Below are 17,518 nucleotides of genomic sequence, written 5' to 3' on the forward strand. Positions count from 1 at the left end.
GTGTGTGTGTCTCTCTCTCTCTCGTGCGCAGGTATGTGTGTGTGTCTCTCTCTCGTGGGCAATCGTCTCCTCCGTCTGAGTCTGCGTGCCTCACTCATATAGTCAACATCTGTACGAGCGTATACTGTTTACTACAGCATTGTGACTGTGCGTATGCACGCGTGCTGTGACGTGCGAGTCCCTGTCTTGCACCCCAAAACACAAAGCTGAGTCTCAGTACTTTAACAACACCAGCTTTACTCAGATTGAAACAGCAACAGTACGGTTATTTATTGTAGCGGGATCTGCCACTCTCCTATATACAGACACAGCAGTCAGGCAGGGTCGTTGCCAAGCAGTAGTGTGCCCTGCACATTTATAATGTTCCTTGTATCACCCATCGACTGCAGGCGCTTATAGCATGTCCGCAATCTTTTTGGGTACGCTTTTATGGCGAACTACTACACACTGGGAGACTGCGATTGCTTTGGGACGCTCTTCCGCGTGTCATCCCGTTGGGTGGAAGCCCACAAGAGTTTAGAAACTCACTCACACCAGCCATGATTCTTTTCAAAGGTAAAGTGCAGGTTAATTTGTTTTATGTATTTTTACTTTATATTTTGTATTAATCATTTTTATATGAATAGTTTTGGGTTGTTGGGTTGTATTTCTTATGGGGATAATTTACTTTGATATACGAGTGCTTTAGACTGCGAGCACGTTTCCGGAACGAATTATGCTCACAAACCGAGGTTCCACTGTATTATTAAAACATTTTCGTATTTACAGAGATCTTCCACACCTAACGTTCGCAAATGTGAAGAGGTTACTTTATCTTTTTTTAGTAAGACCAAAAGATCAATAACCAGCTTAATAGTGGTCAAAGTCATTAAGTATCACTATCAACTTTGAAAAGATGACTTTACACTGCAAGTTTGAAAAGTCGAGTGACAGAAAATATTGCTAAAATGATAAAAAGTTTGAGAATACTGCCATATTTCCAGTTTTTATTAAAATTTATGCAATGCCGTAATTTAAATCACAAAATGTGAAAATTGATTCCTTCAACCACTGTTAAGTTGTGATTGAAGCTGTTGTCCTGTGAGGGGATTATCATGCAAGTTGTTGGCTCTCAGAAACTTGTCTTCTGATTCTGTTAAAGGTTTGGGTCTTCCAGACCTGCTCCTGTTTTTGTTTGATCCAGTTTCCAGTATTTAACAAAAGTTGGGACAAATGTAGGAATTACTTGTATCAAATTTCATGGTGTAATTAACTTTTCTTGCTGCAGAAGTAAGTTGTTACTTCTTCCCTGGAAAATTCCCTTTTGTTAAACTACATTATTTTTTATTTGTTGGTAACCTATTTTTTTTTCCTAAACTGCTGGCAGTTTACTGCTTACTTTTGTACCATTTCAAGCTATTCACTGGACTAGAAGCTGCTTAAATATCAATAAAAACTGGAAAAATCGGGGTGTTCTAAAACTTTTAACAAGCAGTATATGTCCCTTCAGAGTCAAACATTACATCAGACTAACACTTCTTTACTTCTTATAATTATCATGAAAAGTTTGCCCAATCTTGTCTCTTTTCAGTTGAAATTGATCCTTACTTTTAAAGCAAGTCTCCCGTAAAAATAATATGTCTGTCCTTAGAGGTGAGATGTAACAACACTTGTTGTTCTTAATATTATGAATAAACCATTAATGTTCAAGCTTACAATACTTACTGATCAGCATTATACTGTTTCTACCTTCAATGAAACATTTTCTGAAATTAGATTAGAAAAGTGATCTTTTAAATTTTAGCTTTATCAGATAACCAATTTGACATTTCACACATTAACAGAGTAGAATGTCTACCCCTAACCCTAAGCCCAACCCCAAGTTGTCCGATCTAATGGACATATATCATAGTGATCAAAACTCCAAGGGGGACCCATGCACTCAAAGAAATCATGTAAAATTTGCAGCACATCACGAAGAGGACAGGGAACCTGACAAATACATAGATTACTGACACTTATGTTTCCACTTCAGGCACTGCTGAAGATAAATAGGTAAAAATGTATGTTAATCCATATTTTTCTATTTGATATATTACACAAAATAAATATTACCATGTACCGCCTGTATTTATCTATGCATTGAGGTAAACAGATTTACAGCACTTAGTCTTAGCCTTGTTCCGCTGCAGCGCTGTCCATAGCACAATGTCCATGGGGCACAATGCTACATCACTAAACCAAAATGTTAGTCTTGTTGCTGTAAATATGTATTAAGACCAGATCAGCACAGGTTCATCCCAAGCTCATGATATAAGTTTTGGATTGAAAAATATATACAAATGCCTTATACCAGTATCTACCAAAAACATCAGAATTTTCAGGAATAGTGATATGGATATTCGGCCATATGGCCCACTCCTAGTCTCAGTTTCATTTCTGTTGCTTCATTCACTTTTAACCTTAGGTCAACTACCAGCTTCCTTATGCCAGGGACATTCTCAGTGTGTTTTTAAACATATTGCTCTACGTTATATTGGTGTCATGGTGACACTCAGTGTATACATGTCAGACATTCAGGCAAAAATGATTAATATGCCCCTGCAGCATGAAATTCAAAGAGTTAGGTGCCGGGCTGAGGAGCAGAACTGACAAGACAGTCTTCTCTCAGGTAAGACCGAGGAAGAAAGAAGGCTTAACGCATGGCTTAAATCTGTGCAGGGTAGAAGGATATAGGTTTATGGGGAATTTGGACTTCTTTTGGAACAGATGGGACCTGTTCTGCCACAATGGGTAATATCTGAACTGGAGGGGCACCAATGTATTGAGAAGGTGTAAGAGAAGGCTGGTCAAGGATTGTTTAAATTAGGGAAAGGGTGAGCAGGGAATTTGGGACAGACCAGGTTTAGAAATATACACGGAGAAACAAACAACAGTGTTGAAATAAAAATGCATAGTAATGTAAATTCTAACCTAACTTTAATATGTTACACCTTCTACATTTAAACAACAGCTTAATGCTAGAAGTATCAAAAATAAGGCAAGTGAGTTGTATGTAGCAGAGCATAATTATGATATCATAGCAAAAACAGAAACCAGGCTAAATAACAAAGATGGGGATGGGTATAACATAGAGGGATGCAAATTGTTTAGGAAGGGTAAACAGAACCAAAAAGGAGCTGGGGTTGCTGTAGATGTCAAACAGAATTTAAATGCAAGTCCTCTTCAGTTGTACAATGAGCCTCATCTTAGTGAGAACATGGAGGACATAAGAGGCCTTACTCAAAGCAGACAGTAATTTTAACACACATTTTTAAGTAATATTAAAAAGGTAAGTTTATAGTGAGATATTATAGTCATGGGGGACTATCTGAATATTAACTGGGATAACCTTGCAAATGGTAGACACAAGAGCAAGAGTTTTTAGAAGTAATCAGTTTTTTTGCACAGTATGTTAAAGCACTAACATAGGTTGAAGCCTGTCTGGATTTAGTACTTTGTAAAACTCAGGACAGAATTGAGAGTGTAGAGGTGATTGAACCACTAGAGTCAAGTGACCATAATATAATAATATTTTATATTAGTAGTAAAAGTTCTGTGTTTTGTAAGAGTGCAAAGACTAAGATTGTTAAGTTTAACTTTGGTAGGGTAAATTTTGTGCAGATGCATTTAAGTCTAATGAGGTTAGACTGGCTTTTAAGTTTGGAGACAGTCGAGGAGCAGCGGAAAAGGTTTAAAAATGTTTTAAATTTAATGCAGGACAGGTACATACCTAAATTTGTAAGTAATAGGAAAAACTCCTCAGTGAGTTAACAAAGAATTAAAGCATCATCGAAGGAAAAAACAGCTATATAAGGCATAAAAGGCTAATAAATCCAAAGTGAATCGTAGAGGCATATGAGAACATGACAGCAACCATTAAAAAAGATTTTAGGAAGGCTAAAAGACAGCGGGGAATATAGCAAATAAGGCGAAAGATGACCCAAAGAGATTCTTTTAGTATTTTAGTAGTAAAAGAACAGTCAAGGAGGAGGTGAAGTGTATTAGAAACAGAAAAGGAGAATTAAAAGATATACACAGTGAAATAGCAGACACTATAAACTTGCATTTTTCTGAGGTCTTCACAAGTGAATAATTGGATAACCTCCCAGCGGTTGTGAGTGATTTAGAAATTGTAGAGGGAGAAGTACTACTCAGATTAAATAGGCTGAAATCAAAAAAATCACCAGCACCAGATAATATTTACCCTTGAGTTCTTAAGGAGCCTAGTGAGTACATATATAAATACTTGACATATATTTTCTGGAAGTCACTGCACACTGGGGAGATTCTGAAAGAATGGAAAATGGCAAAGATTACCCAGTCATATAAAAAGGGTGACCAGGCAGATCCAACCAACTATAGGCCAGTAAGCTTAACGTGCATCACAGAAAAATGGAAGGAATTATTAAGGATAAGACTGAGTACCATATGGCATGTACAAGTGTTTTTCTGAATAGTCAGCATGGAATCAGAAGATGAAGGTTGTGTTTTATCAACATGCTGTAATTCTATGAGGATGCAACAAAGAATGTGATCAAAGTGGAGCATGGAATATTATTTATCTTGACTTTCAGAAAGAATCTGATAAGACGTCACATTAGAGGTTGGGCATCAAACTAAAAGAAGTGGGAGTTCTGGGTGATGTTTGTAGATGGGTGCAGAATTGGCTTGTGGTATAGTGGGTCCATAGCACAGATCAAAAAGACCAGTTTTTAATTAATTGCTGCACTTGCCACTTAAAGAGGGGACATGGTAGTGTGGCCGGAGTGCTTCACAAGTGTACCCATGATTGAAGCTGGGAGATAATTGCCACACCTTAGCCACATCCCCGTAGTAAATAAAGAAAGCGCAAGGCAGAATAAAAATAAGAGACTGGTAAAAGACGGAAGGATAAAAGACTGGAGAGCGAGAGAGCAGAATTGGGGGTAGTGCAAAAGAATTTACGAGCATGCCAGCTGAGGAAAAGGAAGGTCAGCACGGTCGTGGGTTCCAGATAGATCAAGATTTCAGTCCTCAAGGGACGGATCGTGCCCACTGAAAGGGAGAGTAGGTACGATTGAGGAGGAGCCCGCCCTAGGAATCTGAGGGACAATCACATGTGCGAGAAGAAAGTCGGGAGGACAACTGATCCCAAGCGGTCTAGCAGATGCCGGGAGAGGCAGCTAAGACGGGGGTCAGTAGAAAGAGGACGGCAGCAGCTGAAGTCTCATTGGCTGAGCAAACCTTAAGTGAGCTGAAGAAGCTGTGTCTGGCTGGTGTAGCTCCATTGACTGTTGCAGGTTTTAATTCTCGAGTTTTAGCCTTGTTTTAACCTTCTGGGATTTCACTGTTTTTATGGATGATTGATGTATGGAACTGTGGAGCACTGCACTTTCTTTTTGGACATAAACTGTTTTGATTTTGTTGTTTTTAGTAAAAGCACTTTTGCACTTTTTTGCACCATCCCCTTGCTTCGTTGCTTCTTCGCTATCCAGCTCATCTGGTGACATTACTGATGGTGTCAGATCCAAGAGCTCCCAAAATGGAGATTTGCCTGGAGCAGAACCCACATCGTCACATGACTCAGACACAGAAGACAGAGGGTTATGGTGCAAGGAACCTTATCAAAATCGAATGATTTTAAGAGTGGTGTTCCACAGCGGTCACTGCTAGGGCCACTGCTATTTTTAATATATAAATAATTCAGATAGGAATACAAGTAACAAGCTGATTTGTTTGCAGATGATACCAAGACAGGTGAATTGGCAGATAATGTGGAATCTGTAATAATCATTACAGAGGAACTTGGACAGCATACAGGCTTGGGCAGATTTGTGGCAGATGAAATTTAATGTCAGTAAATGTAAAGTATTACACATAAGGAGTAAAAATGTTAGGTTTGAATACACAATGGGAGGTCTGAAAATCAAGAGTAAACCTTATGACACAGATTTAGTAGGAGTCATAGTAGACTACATTATCGATTTCGAGACACTGTTCAGAAGCCATTAAGAAGGTTAACGGGAAGAGTCTCATCTGGTCCAAACTAAATTAAACTTTGAGGGTTTCTGTTTTAAGTACCAAACTAAGTTAGCCAAAGGACTTTTTAAGCATTACATTGAAACTCCACTTTCCTGAAATGGTAAATGTAATTCTACTATATATTATTTTTTCACTTTTTTGGTGTTACTCATTAAAATTTTACAATTGTAAAAAATCAAGACTTCTAATATTTAAATTTTACTTCAATTTGTGTGTGTGTGTGTGTATATATACTGTGTATATATATATATATATATATATATATATAGATAGATAGATAGATAGATAGATAGATAGATAGATATACGAGTGTGACCTAAATGAAGGTTTATAATTGATCAAAGAATTGACAAATATTTGGAAATTTAGAGTACTAGGGTGTTGTACCATGTTAGCCATTATGAATGTAGAGAAAAACGAAGCAAAATGACACCTTCAGGTAAAATGATCTTGCCTGAAGAAGGGGCCTGAGTTGCCTCGAAAGCTTGCATATTGTAATCTTTTTAGTTAGCCAATAAAAGGTGTCATTTTGCTTGGCTTTTCTCTGGAGTAATAGGATCAAGAAAGTATTACTTCAATATGTCCACTAGAGGTCTCCCAGTTTCCATAAATGAAAAGTACTCTCTCTCAGCAGCCAGCACACTATTCAATAAATATAGATTGCTCGGACTGGGTCAAGAAAATAAGGCAGTGGTTACATTTAAATACGTTTTACTTATACATCTTTTTCTAATGCAGTTTCCAAACTTGGTACTGTGCCTGTTGCTTTTTGCTCCAAAGCATTTCTCTTTACACTGGGAGTTTGATGTTCTTTCTTGCCTTAAATTCATCCATTCCTCCAACCTTGTCATGTTAAATTGTTTCTGCTTTCATTCTATAGACTCTGCAACAGACTGAAGGTGTGTGATTAACATTTCTAAGAAATGTACAATACTGTTATTCAGATTCATTGTCTATGCTGGCAGGCATAGAAAATGGATGGAACAGTGTGCAGCTTCTTTTTAAAACATTTAAGAGAGTCCTGATTCAGTTTAAGGATTTAAGTCTTTATTATCAGTTTTCTCTCTTAAAATTTGTCTCTCAAAGTCTGAGGGCTCATCAAGTGGACATTTTAATAATACAAAAAAGACTTAATAAAATGTTTCAGTGAATAAACATCTTTGCTAAATTGCTTATAAACAATATGAAATTCCAATGGAATGATTATAAATTGATAAAAAAAAAATACAGACACAAGCAAATAACAGCATGTTATAACAGTGGACTTGAAGTATAGCCAGGAATTAACCCGATTTATAAAGTGGATGGAATGAAAGCAAGCAGATACATGGTGTTGTGGCATAAGTAAATCTGGCAACAGCAGTTTCATTATAGCACATTAAGGTGAATGTGCTTACTGTTTTATCTTTCATGTCTCAACACTACTGTACAGCTACACTGCCTTGAACAAATCTATCTTAAGTAACTGCAGCTGGATGATTTAATTGTGAGGCTTTTTGTGTACCTCACCTACTTGTTTAATTATGCAGCACAAATACAATAGCTGGAATATCTTTAAAAGCACAAAGGCCTTGATTGCCTGTGGAAATTATAACTACTGTATACTTGTTTGTCTTTATATTATTTTGACAATGAATGTGATATAAAGACATTTCCATTAATCAATTATTAAACCAGGTTATTTCAATTTAAGGTCACAAGAGGTTGTGCAGAACTGAGCACTTTCCCCACTAAGATCCCATTATGTTTTGTTATGTTGCATGTTCATTTAATATTTATTAAATCACTGACCAAAAAAACAAAATCTTCACTACTAGAAAATGTTGACCTGGTTATGCTTCCCTGTACCTCCTGATAGTGATACCTACATGAAAAATGAAATATATTTAATATGAAATCAGTTTAATTTTTCTTTTTTAAATCCTTTCTTTTGTTTGTTGTTCTGATGATGTGTGAAGAAAATAAATATTGGGATTATAAGCACTACAGAACGCAGTTTCAAAATGGTAGATAATTGTAAATGTTTTTCTTTGAATTACCATATTTTTCTAAGTAATGGCATTTTGTGTATTTATATAATACTGTATAGTAAAATGCATCTGACTGTGAATTTGATATATTACTACAAAAAGTAACCCAAAACAGTAATTTATAGAATTGAGAAGCAAAAGCATGAATAATGTACAATATTTTGATAAATGATGATTTCTTTTTTTAAACTGGAATGCACAATATGATGAGGTAGAAAAAAAAATTATAAAACACCCAACCTATAAAACAGACAATGTTTAATTAAACAATATTGTTAGGTATAATATGAATTGGCAAAAAATGTGAATACCCAATTCAGTTTAAACGCAGAAATATGAGGAGGAGGACAAGCCATGCAATCCAACACGCTTCTTCAGTTCAGATTCAAAACAGAGCTTGTAAAACAAATCCAGATGAAAATAAAAAGGTCCCCAGTGTGTTACTTTACTCCAGAACATAGGACAACTGATCTCTAAATATTTGCAATTCTCCAATGAATCCGTGATGCTTTCTTTCCCTCTATTGTGTACAGGCAATCCCTGGGTTACGTACAAGCTAGGGACTGTAGGTTTGTACTTAAGTTGAATTTGTATGTAAGTTGAAACAGGTACATAAATTTAATAAATGCTATTGTTGACCGACTGTAACCAAAGGCTCTGCCAATGAATAATGGAGTTTCACCTCTCTCTGACCTTTTTGTTATTTCTACTTTATTTTCAATTTTGATGGTTTTTCGTTTCTTTACTGTACCACTAGCACTTGCATCAGATTTGTGTTTCAGAGACATTGTTGAAGGGTGAAGAAAAAAGTTTAAGATGAGCTCTTCTGCACAGCACTATACACGCCACCACTTGCAGCATTACCAGCCGCCCATCAAGAACAAACCAGCAGCCGTGAGTGGTGGGCGGGCATTGAAACCGCTTGCCGCCAGGAGCCGCCCGTGGGACACTACACTGCGCGAGCAGTGAAATTGTCTCTCTCCAGCCTTCGTCCAGCCACCGCTTGCAGCGTCCCCAGGCCGAAGATGACGAAGCGGCAGTTATTGAGGCGCATGCATCGCAGCTGTGGCCCAGTTCGTAAGTCGTAGGTCGGATGTCCGTAACCTAGGGACTACCTGTATTTACGTCTGATTTTTCCTTCTTTTATAAAACATATTGCTATGATATATAAAAATTAATTCTGCATTCTCCGTTAACAGCTCACTATAAAATAAAGATACACTTGCAAGTCAAAAAAATATGTAATTAAGTCAGTAAAACATACCTTGCCAGCTGTCATTGCAAACACACAATTTCTCTCCAGTCAAGTCACAATATCCATGGTCAGGACTTCCACAGTTGTTTTTACAGTAGGGGATATCACATGCTTCACCTTTCCAATACTTGTCACATTCACAGTATACTCTGCTGGCGATTGAGTTTCCTGTTGTGCACTTGCCGTGGCCTGAGCAGTTGTTAGGACATGAGTTAATCCTGGAAATAGAGACAGGTAAAGGAATATCGATAACATCATTTGAAGTGTGAACAAATTAACTTAATTCCATTATCTAACTTGTTTCTTATGAACAAATCAGAGATATCGCCCTTTAATATATCCTAATATTTCAAGTGTTTAAGGAAAGCAAATCAAATTTATTATATAACTAGCAAAATACCCGCTCTTCGCAGTGCCAAAGTACTGCCTTAAAATTTTTAAGAAGAAAATTAAACCTTTCTAAACTGAGGGAAAAAATACCAATAATTATTTGTTAAGGATCTCTTTGTATACCACATTGTCAGTTCGGCCCTCTGGTTGTAATATGACAAAGCTGTGCGCTGAGCTTACTCTTGAGCATGCAACGTACAGTTGGCCATGTGAACAGTAATCTTGTCTCAAATCTCACAGCTTGGATTGCTGCTGTCATAATTGGTTTGAGTTTCATGGTTTGTTTCAATTACGACAGTATTTGCAGGACTTGTGTTGAAGTGACATTCGGCATCTGTTAAGTGTTGTAAGCACACAACCGGTTTCCTCGATAACTTCACATCCAGCTTTTGAGAGTTTAAACATTCATAAACATCAAAGAGTCCACTACTCGAATCGTCACCTGTCAATCTAAGATGTTTAAGAGGCATTGGCGGTTGTCCGAAGGTGTAAAATATTTGGCCATTTCGGTACACTTGAAATCGACAACCGAACAATTCAGCGGCAGTCATCAACTCACCTGCAGAACCATAGGTGAAGGGCTTAAGCATTTCACTCTTATAGTGCTCCTGTGTAGTATAATTATCTCCAGTACCGTCATCAGTCCACACCTTGAACCTATACATAAGACACAATGTTCCTCCGGATATCATGAGTGAGCCTGATATGGCCGTGCAATATGTAACAAAGAGAATGGAAAAGGCAGGTGCCATCACCAGGCATGGAAACCACTCGGTAAGTGACAGTTCTTTGATCGATGGTTATCACCTCGACAGACATGTTAATCGTAATAAACAAACAATAAAACAGCAGAGAAGCCGTGGATTAAATAAAAGGGCTGTAGTTATCAGCAGGGAGACGTGAATCCCGTGGCGAAGTAAGGAAGGGAATGTACAGACCGGAGCAACAGACGGTCTTATATAGGCAGGCAGCCAACAACGTGGTAGGCGTTGGGATGGTGGACCCAACAGCACCTCACACGGTGACCGAGCTGCAGGATATGGACGCAAGAAGAATTCAGTTAGCGTTGGGAACTCGCATACCAAATTTCTTGAAGATGGGCCCATAAGTAACAAAGACAGTTGGAAAGTTCAATATGGCGGCCGACAGTGGTGTCATACCACCCAAATAAGTACATACATTGGTTTCGGTTAGCGCAGGGAAGCTACCAACCAAATTTCGTGAAGATGGGGCCATAAATAAGAAAGTTCAACATGGCGGACGTTGTCAACTGTTATGACCGTTACACGTAGAATTTCGAAATGAAACCTGCTTAACTTTTGTAAGTAAGCTGTAAGGAATGAGCCTGCCAAATTTCAGCCTTCTACCTACACAGGAAGTTGGAGAATTAGTGACGTTGGACAGTTCAATATGGCGGCTGACAGTGGCGTCATACCACCAAAATAAGTACGTACATCGGTTTCGGTTAGCGCAGGGAAGCCGCCTACCAAATTTTGTGAAGATGGGGCCATAAATAAGAAAGTTCAACATGGCGGATGTTGTCGACCGTTACGTGTAGAATTTCGAAATGAAACCTGCTTAACTTTTGTAAGTAAGCTGTAAGGAATAAGCCTGCCAAATTTCAGCCTTCTACCTACACGGGAAGTTGGAGAATTAGTGATGAGTGAGTCAGTGAGTGAGGGCTTTGCCTTTTATTAGTACAGATATTAGCTGTGTAAGACTGTGCTTAGGAAGCCCGGGCTCCTAGAAATGATAGATTGTAGCACTTCAATCAATCAATCGCATCAGTTGTGCATTAACAGTTAGGCAAGGTTTTTGGTGATGTGCTTGCCTCTGTTGTCAATCAGCAGTTAAGCAAATTTCTCTCTCCTCGGCGGTTTTGTTTTGCCAATGTGCTCACTTCGCTTGTGTATTAGCAGCTAAGCAAGTTTCTCTATTTTCTCGCCGGTTTCACTTTGGCGACAGAGTTGCTTTCTTTCAGCTTCATGCTATAGCCTCGCACTTCCGGGCCCTTCTTTGAGCTTCATGCTGTATCCTCACACTTCTAGGCCGGACAGACAAACACACACACACACTTCCACTATTAGACGTTTATATATAAAAAAACACTTTTAATTGAATGATTCTCAGTAGTGGGAATAGAATTCCACAGAATAAATGCAGAAAGACATTTTTTTAGTTTTAATTAAATAAAATCAGCTCTACAAAGCAGATTTAATTAAATATACCTAATTATACCATAACATATTACTGTTAACAATGCTTAATCCATATCAGGGTCATTTAGGGTTTTAGGGTATTTTGTGGCAGGGGACTACCAAAGCAGTGCTGAGCACAAGACAAGAAAAAAGCCCCAGAAAAGGTGCCCACTCATATACTCATATACATATGCTTACATTGGGGCTACATTAGAGTCATCATACAAGCTACCCTGCACTATCATAAGTATGACAGAGCAAAAATGGAGCATCCAAAGGAAAATTCATGCAGACATTGGGAGAACAAGAAAACTCCAAATGGCTGGACATGGTATTCAGAAGATGTGTAAATAACGCACTAAAATTCTTACCAGAATTTGCTTTCTCAAAACCAATACAAAAATGGAGAAAAATACAGAAACGTAATGCAGTACAACATTCAAAAATGTGCAATATGTAATTGAAAGAAGTATATTTGACACTAGCAAAATATCTGCGCTTCGCAGTGTGTTAAAGAAGTTATGAAAAAGAAAAGGAAACATTTTAAAAATAATGTAACATGATTGTCAATGTAATTGCTTTGTGACTGTTATGAGTGTTGCTGTCATCAAGGATTTGATTATCATTATTTCTTTCAATCAGGTTCGTATTTGGAGGATGTGTTGTGTTCAAGTTACATTCCGTGTTTGTCAACCGTTGTAAAGATAAAAGGTTTCATTCATCGAAGTGTTCACTACCCAAATCGGTACTCGTGAATCTAAGATGTTTAACAGGCATTCACGGTATTAAGTTGTGGATTTGCCTGAGAATATTAAGCCGCAGCGAGTCTATGAACTTAATTTAAACTTAAGCTTTACACCTTGCTTTCCTATTGATATATCTACAAAGGCTTGTTCAGCTTCAGAGGGTTCTTCCTTTCTTACTGCATCAATAAACAGCTCATCTTCCTGTTTATCTGAGGCATCACACACTGCATGCACGGGTTTACCTTTCCCAGTCCTGCAAAATTTAGCGAAGTGGTTCAATTTACCACATTTTTTACACTATCTTCCTTTAGCCGGACATGGACTTTTTCCACCGTGTGCTTTGTTTCCGCAGTAGCTGCACTTATGAATATGCTTGTATGCATCACTCGCTTCATATTCTTTTGCTGCCTTCTCAATTGTGTAATGCGTTTTTTGTTCAGCGCTCTTTTGAGCTCTAGCTTGTTGTCTGCACACTGCGTTCACAGTCAGTTCACGTGAGCCGCTCAGAGTACATGCATCGAAGGTTCTCAGCTGTGCTTGTGCGATCTTGTGATGTCCACAGCTTTATTTAATGTTAGCTCAGACCCGGCACTTAAAAGTTTCTCTCGCACTTTCGCTGAGTTTGTGCCAAACACTATTCTTTCCCTGACCATCCCATTATCATTTGCATAAGCACAGTCCTTCACCAGCAATTTTAACTTTGTTACAAAGTGATCAAAAGTCTTGTTTATACTCTGCATCTTCTCATTAAACTTGTATCTCGCAAATATCGTATTCATCTTAGGCATGACAAACCCCTCAAAACGGTCATAATAAGTTTTCAGTACCTTGGCTTCCTCCTGGGTGAGAGATCATGTGTTAAAAATGTCTCTTCCTTTTTCCCCAGTCCACAGGAGCAGGTAGCCGCATTTCTCACTCTTGTCTTTGCCTTTTAGCGGGACAGAAAACATCAGCTCCACGTGCTGTCAGAACTTTTCCCATTTTCCCGGCAGGTTAAGAGAATCCCAGTCAATTCGTGGCGAGGGAACTCCAACAAAATCCATTACTATCCTCTATTCTGACACCATGTCTTGTTTTCACAAATTGTGAAAAATGAAATGATGGCGAGACTTTCTTTTAAAGTATGCAGGGGAACTTTATTTATTACAGCTATTACATTCACGGCATCCGTACTTTAAATTAACTTCCATAATAGTAACCTTGAGGTCCCTTTTTCTGGTGCCTTCCTGATGACATAGGTGCCTAAACCATGCCTGATAATGATACATTTCGATTACATATAAATATTACAGTGATCACCTCGATAGACATCTCACCACCCAAATCGCTACTCGTGAATGTAAGATGTTTAACAGGCATTCCTGGTATTAACTTTTTGATTTGCCTGTGAATATTTAGCAGCAGAGTATCTATGAACTTGTGGAATTGCCCGCATGTATTTAGCGACAGTGTCTCTATGAACTTGTGGATTAGCCCGTGAGTAGTTAGCGGCAGCATCTCTATGAACTTGTGGATTAGCCCATGAGTATTTGGCGGCAGGGTCACAAAGTTATTTTCGTCTAGCTGCGTCAGAAAATGTAGCACAACGTCTGACACGCCTTCTTTTTACTGTTTTCTTACAGCTTTATATGGGGAAGCACTCAATTACATGGGAGGCATGGGTATGGGGGACGCAGTATAGGCAGGCAGCCAACTACGTGGGAGATGTGGTGATGGGGAACACAACTCCGCCTCACACGGCGACCGAGCTGCAGGCTATGGCCGTATAAATGTACGTAAGGAGGATTCAGTTATGACGGTTACTTGTAGAATTTCGAAATAAAGCCTGCTTAACTTAACTCTAAGTAAGCTGAAAGGAATGAGCCTGCCAAATTTCAGCCTTCTACCTACACGGGAAGTTGGACAATTAGTGATGAGTGAGTCAGTCAGTCAGTGAGGGCTTTGCCTTTTATTAGTATAGATTCAGAGTGTCAAAGGCCAACAGTCATATGGTTTCCAAACTATTCCAGAGATGCTACAACTTTAAACAGTTTTTAAACCTATAGAATTGGGATTTAAAAGTGAAGTGCTGCACAATATGTTAGGCAAAGAGATGGAATCTTTAATTATGTCACAAACTTTACTTTTTACATTTGGTATAGAAGTCTACATAGTCAGTGATATAATTCTTCTATCATTTTTTTTTATTATTTTTGTGCATCCAAATGAAAATGTGAAAAGCACCTATTACCACTGGAATGACTACTTCAAGGCTCAGTTCCTAATGGCCTGATATAACTGAAAATTTGGTATACTAATTCTTCAAGTGAAAATTTGTTTGAAAAGTTGTATTTTTATACCAAACAGAATACATGATACAAATTTTTGAAAATTCAAAAACTTTAATTTAAGCACCTTTGACGATTTTCATAATCAATCTTAAAATAAAAATCTGAGCAACATTAATTAGTGATTAGTATTTCAAACATACCTTGATAAAGGTTTTATATTTTGTATATTTTTCTCTTTTACTCATTAAAAAAGCAGCTCTGCAAATGCAAGTTACTAAAAACTAACACAGGGGCTTGCATGAACCTATTCCGTAACAACTCTCTTCTCTTGCTGCTTTCAAGTCATAACAAGTTAGTTAAATAAGCTTTGTAACCATAAAATTAAAAAAATGCGAACATTTAAAGCAATAAAAGGAAGCACTAGTGAAACTCTGAACATTACTTATAAATAAAGAAAATAGCAGGAAACTACTATAATTAAAAATACGCTGTATAACCTGCATTTTTTCGCTTTAGAAATAAGAATTTATAAAATCCATTTATTTAAAAAGCACTACTATTTAAAGATGCTTACAAATCACAGGTATGTAAATATGAATGCTAAATAATACTGTGAAGTTCTGCGACATGTTATTCCACAAATTCAAGACCGTGAGCTTAAATACAGCTTTGTCTGACAATCACAAAGAAAAGCCTAAAAATAAATATGGGTGATGATAATTCTGGATGAACACAGGACCTGATTTCTTGGAAGACCCTGGTTTTGACTTACTTGGCTGTTAACACTCTGCAAGCAATAGATTTATAAATTTTAAATCCTGTAAATTACAAATCCAAACCATCTGTGTCAGCCATGATTAGGCCAAAAGATATTATACAACGACTTTGTGTTGTATAATACTCAAAACTTTGTTCAGGCCCTTTTCAATGTACTTTTCTCAAGAAAGTCAACCTTATGCTTTCTCTCTTTCTCTGCCACAGCATACCATTATTATTCTCATGATCTGTACGCATCCAAAGACTGCGCATTTTTGTTTGTACTTCAAAAATTTTTTTGATTTTCTAGATCCTAATGATGTTCATAATAAGTGTCAACAGAATTTGAACTTATTTTTAAAAGGTCATTATTGATTTAAGATAAATTAGTCATTCAGCCAGAAACTGTGAAAAGTATCATATCCATCAGTTCTTAATTATTCCATACACATATCCTTATTGCTGGCAAACCAACAAAATGGCAATCTGGAAACAGACTAATCATATTACACTGCTACAAATACACTTGTAATAAAATGTGTTATGTATTTAAAAAATGAATATTGCACTAAGTGGTTTAAGCACAACATATAGGAAACACCTGTCTACATTTATTTAAAAGAAATGAAAAGTATCGTTGCATAAGAAAGCATTAAAGCATTAGTTTTGTTGCAAATACAAAACTGGTTAAGACTATTTATGCACCTTCTCATAACTGAAAAGCCAATCAGAAGCACTGATCTTAGAATACTGCACAAAGAAATTACTTCACGCTAGAGGTCTGCACGGGACTCATTTTTTAAACCCCCAGCCACCCACTCCCGCATACATTAAGCCTCTTTTGTCCCACTGCCGCCCGCAGAAACACACTGTTTCCATTAAAGAAAAAAGTCATGTATGGTTGATAAGCGTGTCTAACATGATCGTGTACAAAAAACTGGCTGAATCTTTTCCTTTATTGGCCCAGTTGTCATCTTCACTTTTTTTTGGCTGCCAGGCAAACCAGGTACTGCTCAATTTGAATATAGCGCCCACCAGAAACTGTGTTGTAAAGACGTACAGTGGTGTGAAAAACTATTTGCCCCCATCCTGATTTCTTATTCTTTTGCATGTTTGTCACACAAAATGTTTCTGATCATCAAACACATTTAACTATTAGTCAAATATAACACAAGTAAACACAAAATGCAGTTTTTAAATGATGTTTTTTATTATTTAGGGAGAAAAAAAATCCAAACCTACATGGCCCTGTGTGAAAAAGTAATTGCCCCCTTGTTAAAAATAACCTAACTGTGGTGTATCACACCTGAGTTCAATTTCCGTAGCCACCCCCAGGCCTGATTACTGCCACACCTGTTTCAATCAAGAAATCACTTAAATAGGAGCTGCCTGACACAGAGAAGTAGACCAAAAGCACCTCAATAGCTAGACATCATGCCAAGATCCAAAGAAATTCAGGAACAAATGAGAACAGAAGTAATTGAGCTCTATCAGTCTGGTAAAGGTTATAAAGCCATTTCTAAAGCTTTGGGACTCCAGCGAACCACAGTGAGAGCCATTATCCACAAATGGCAAAAACATGGAACAGTGGTGAACCTTCCCAGGAGTGGCCGGCCGACCAAAATTACCCCAAGAGCGCAGAGACGACTCATCCGAGAGGTCACAAAAGACCCCAGGACAACGTCTAAAGAACTGCAGGCCTCACTTGCCTCAATTAAGGTCAGTGTTCACGACTCCACCATAAGAAAGAGACTGGGCAAAACCGGCCTGCATGGCAGATTTCCAAGACACAAACCACTGTTAAGCAAAAAGAACATTAGGGCTCGTCTCA

General features: G+C 37.8%; 1 protein-coding gene across 1 annotated transcript in view; it reads right to left on the reverse strand.

Moving 5' to 3' along the window:
- Positions 1–17,518, reverse strand: part of atrnl1b (attractin-like 1b) — a 1,075,952-nt gene that overhangs the window by 889,846 nt on the left and 168,588 nt on the right. Inside the window, exon 5 of the mRNA XM_039775615.1 lies at positions 9,337–9,545. Coding sequence (XP_039631549.1) covers positions 9,337–9,545 — 209 coding nt within the window. The remainder of the gene's footprint in view (positions 1–9,336; positions 9,546–17,518) is intronic.

The sequence above is a fragment of the Polypterus senegalus genome, chromosome 1, assembly GCF_016835505.1.
Source record: "Polypterus senegalus isolate Bchr_013 chromosome 1, ASM1683550v1, whole genome shotgun sequence".
NCBI classification, from domain to species: domain Eukaryota; kingdom Metazoa; phylum Chordata; class Cladistia; order Polypteriformes; family Polypteridae; genus Polypterus; species Polypterus senegalus.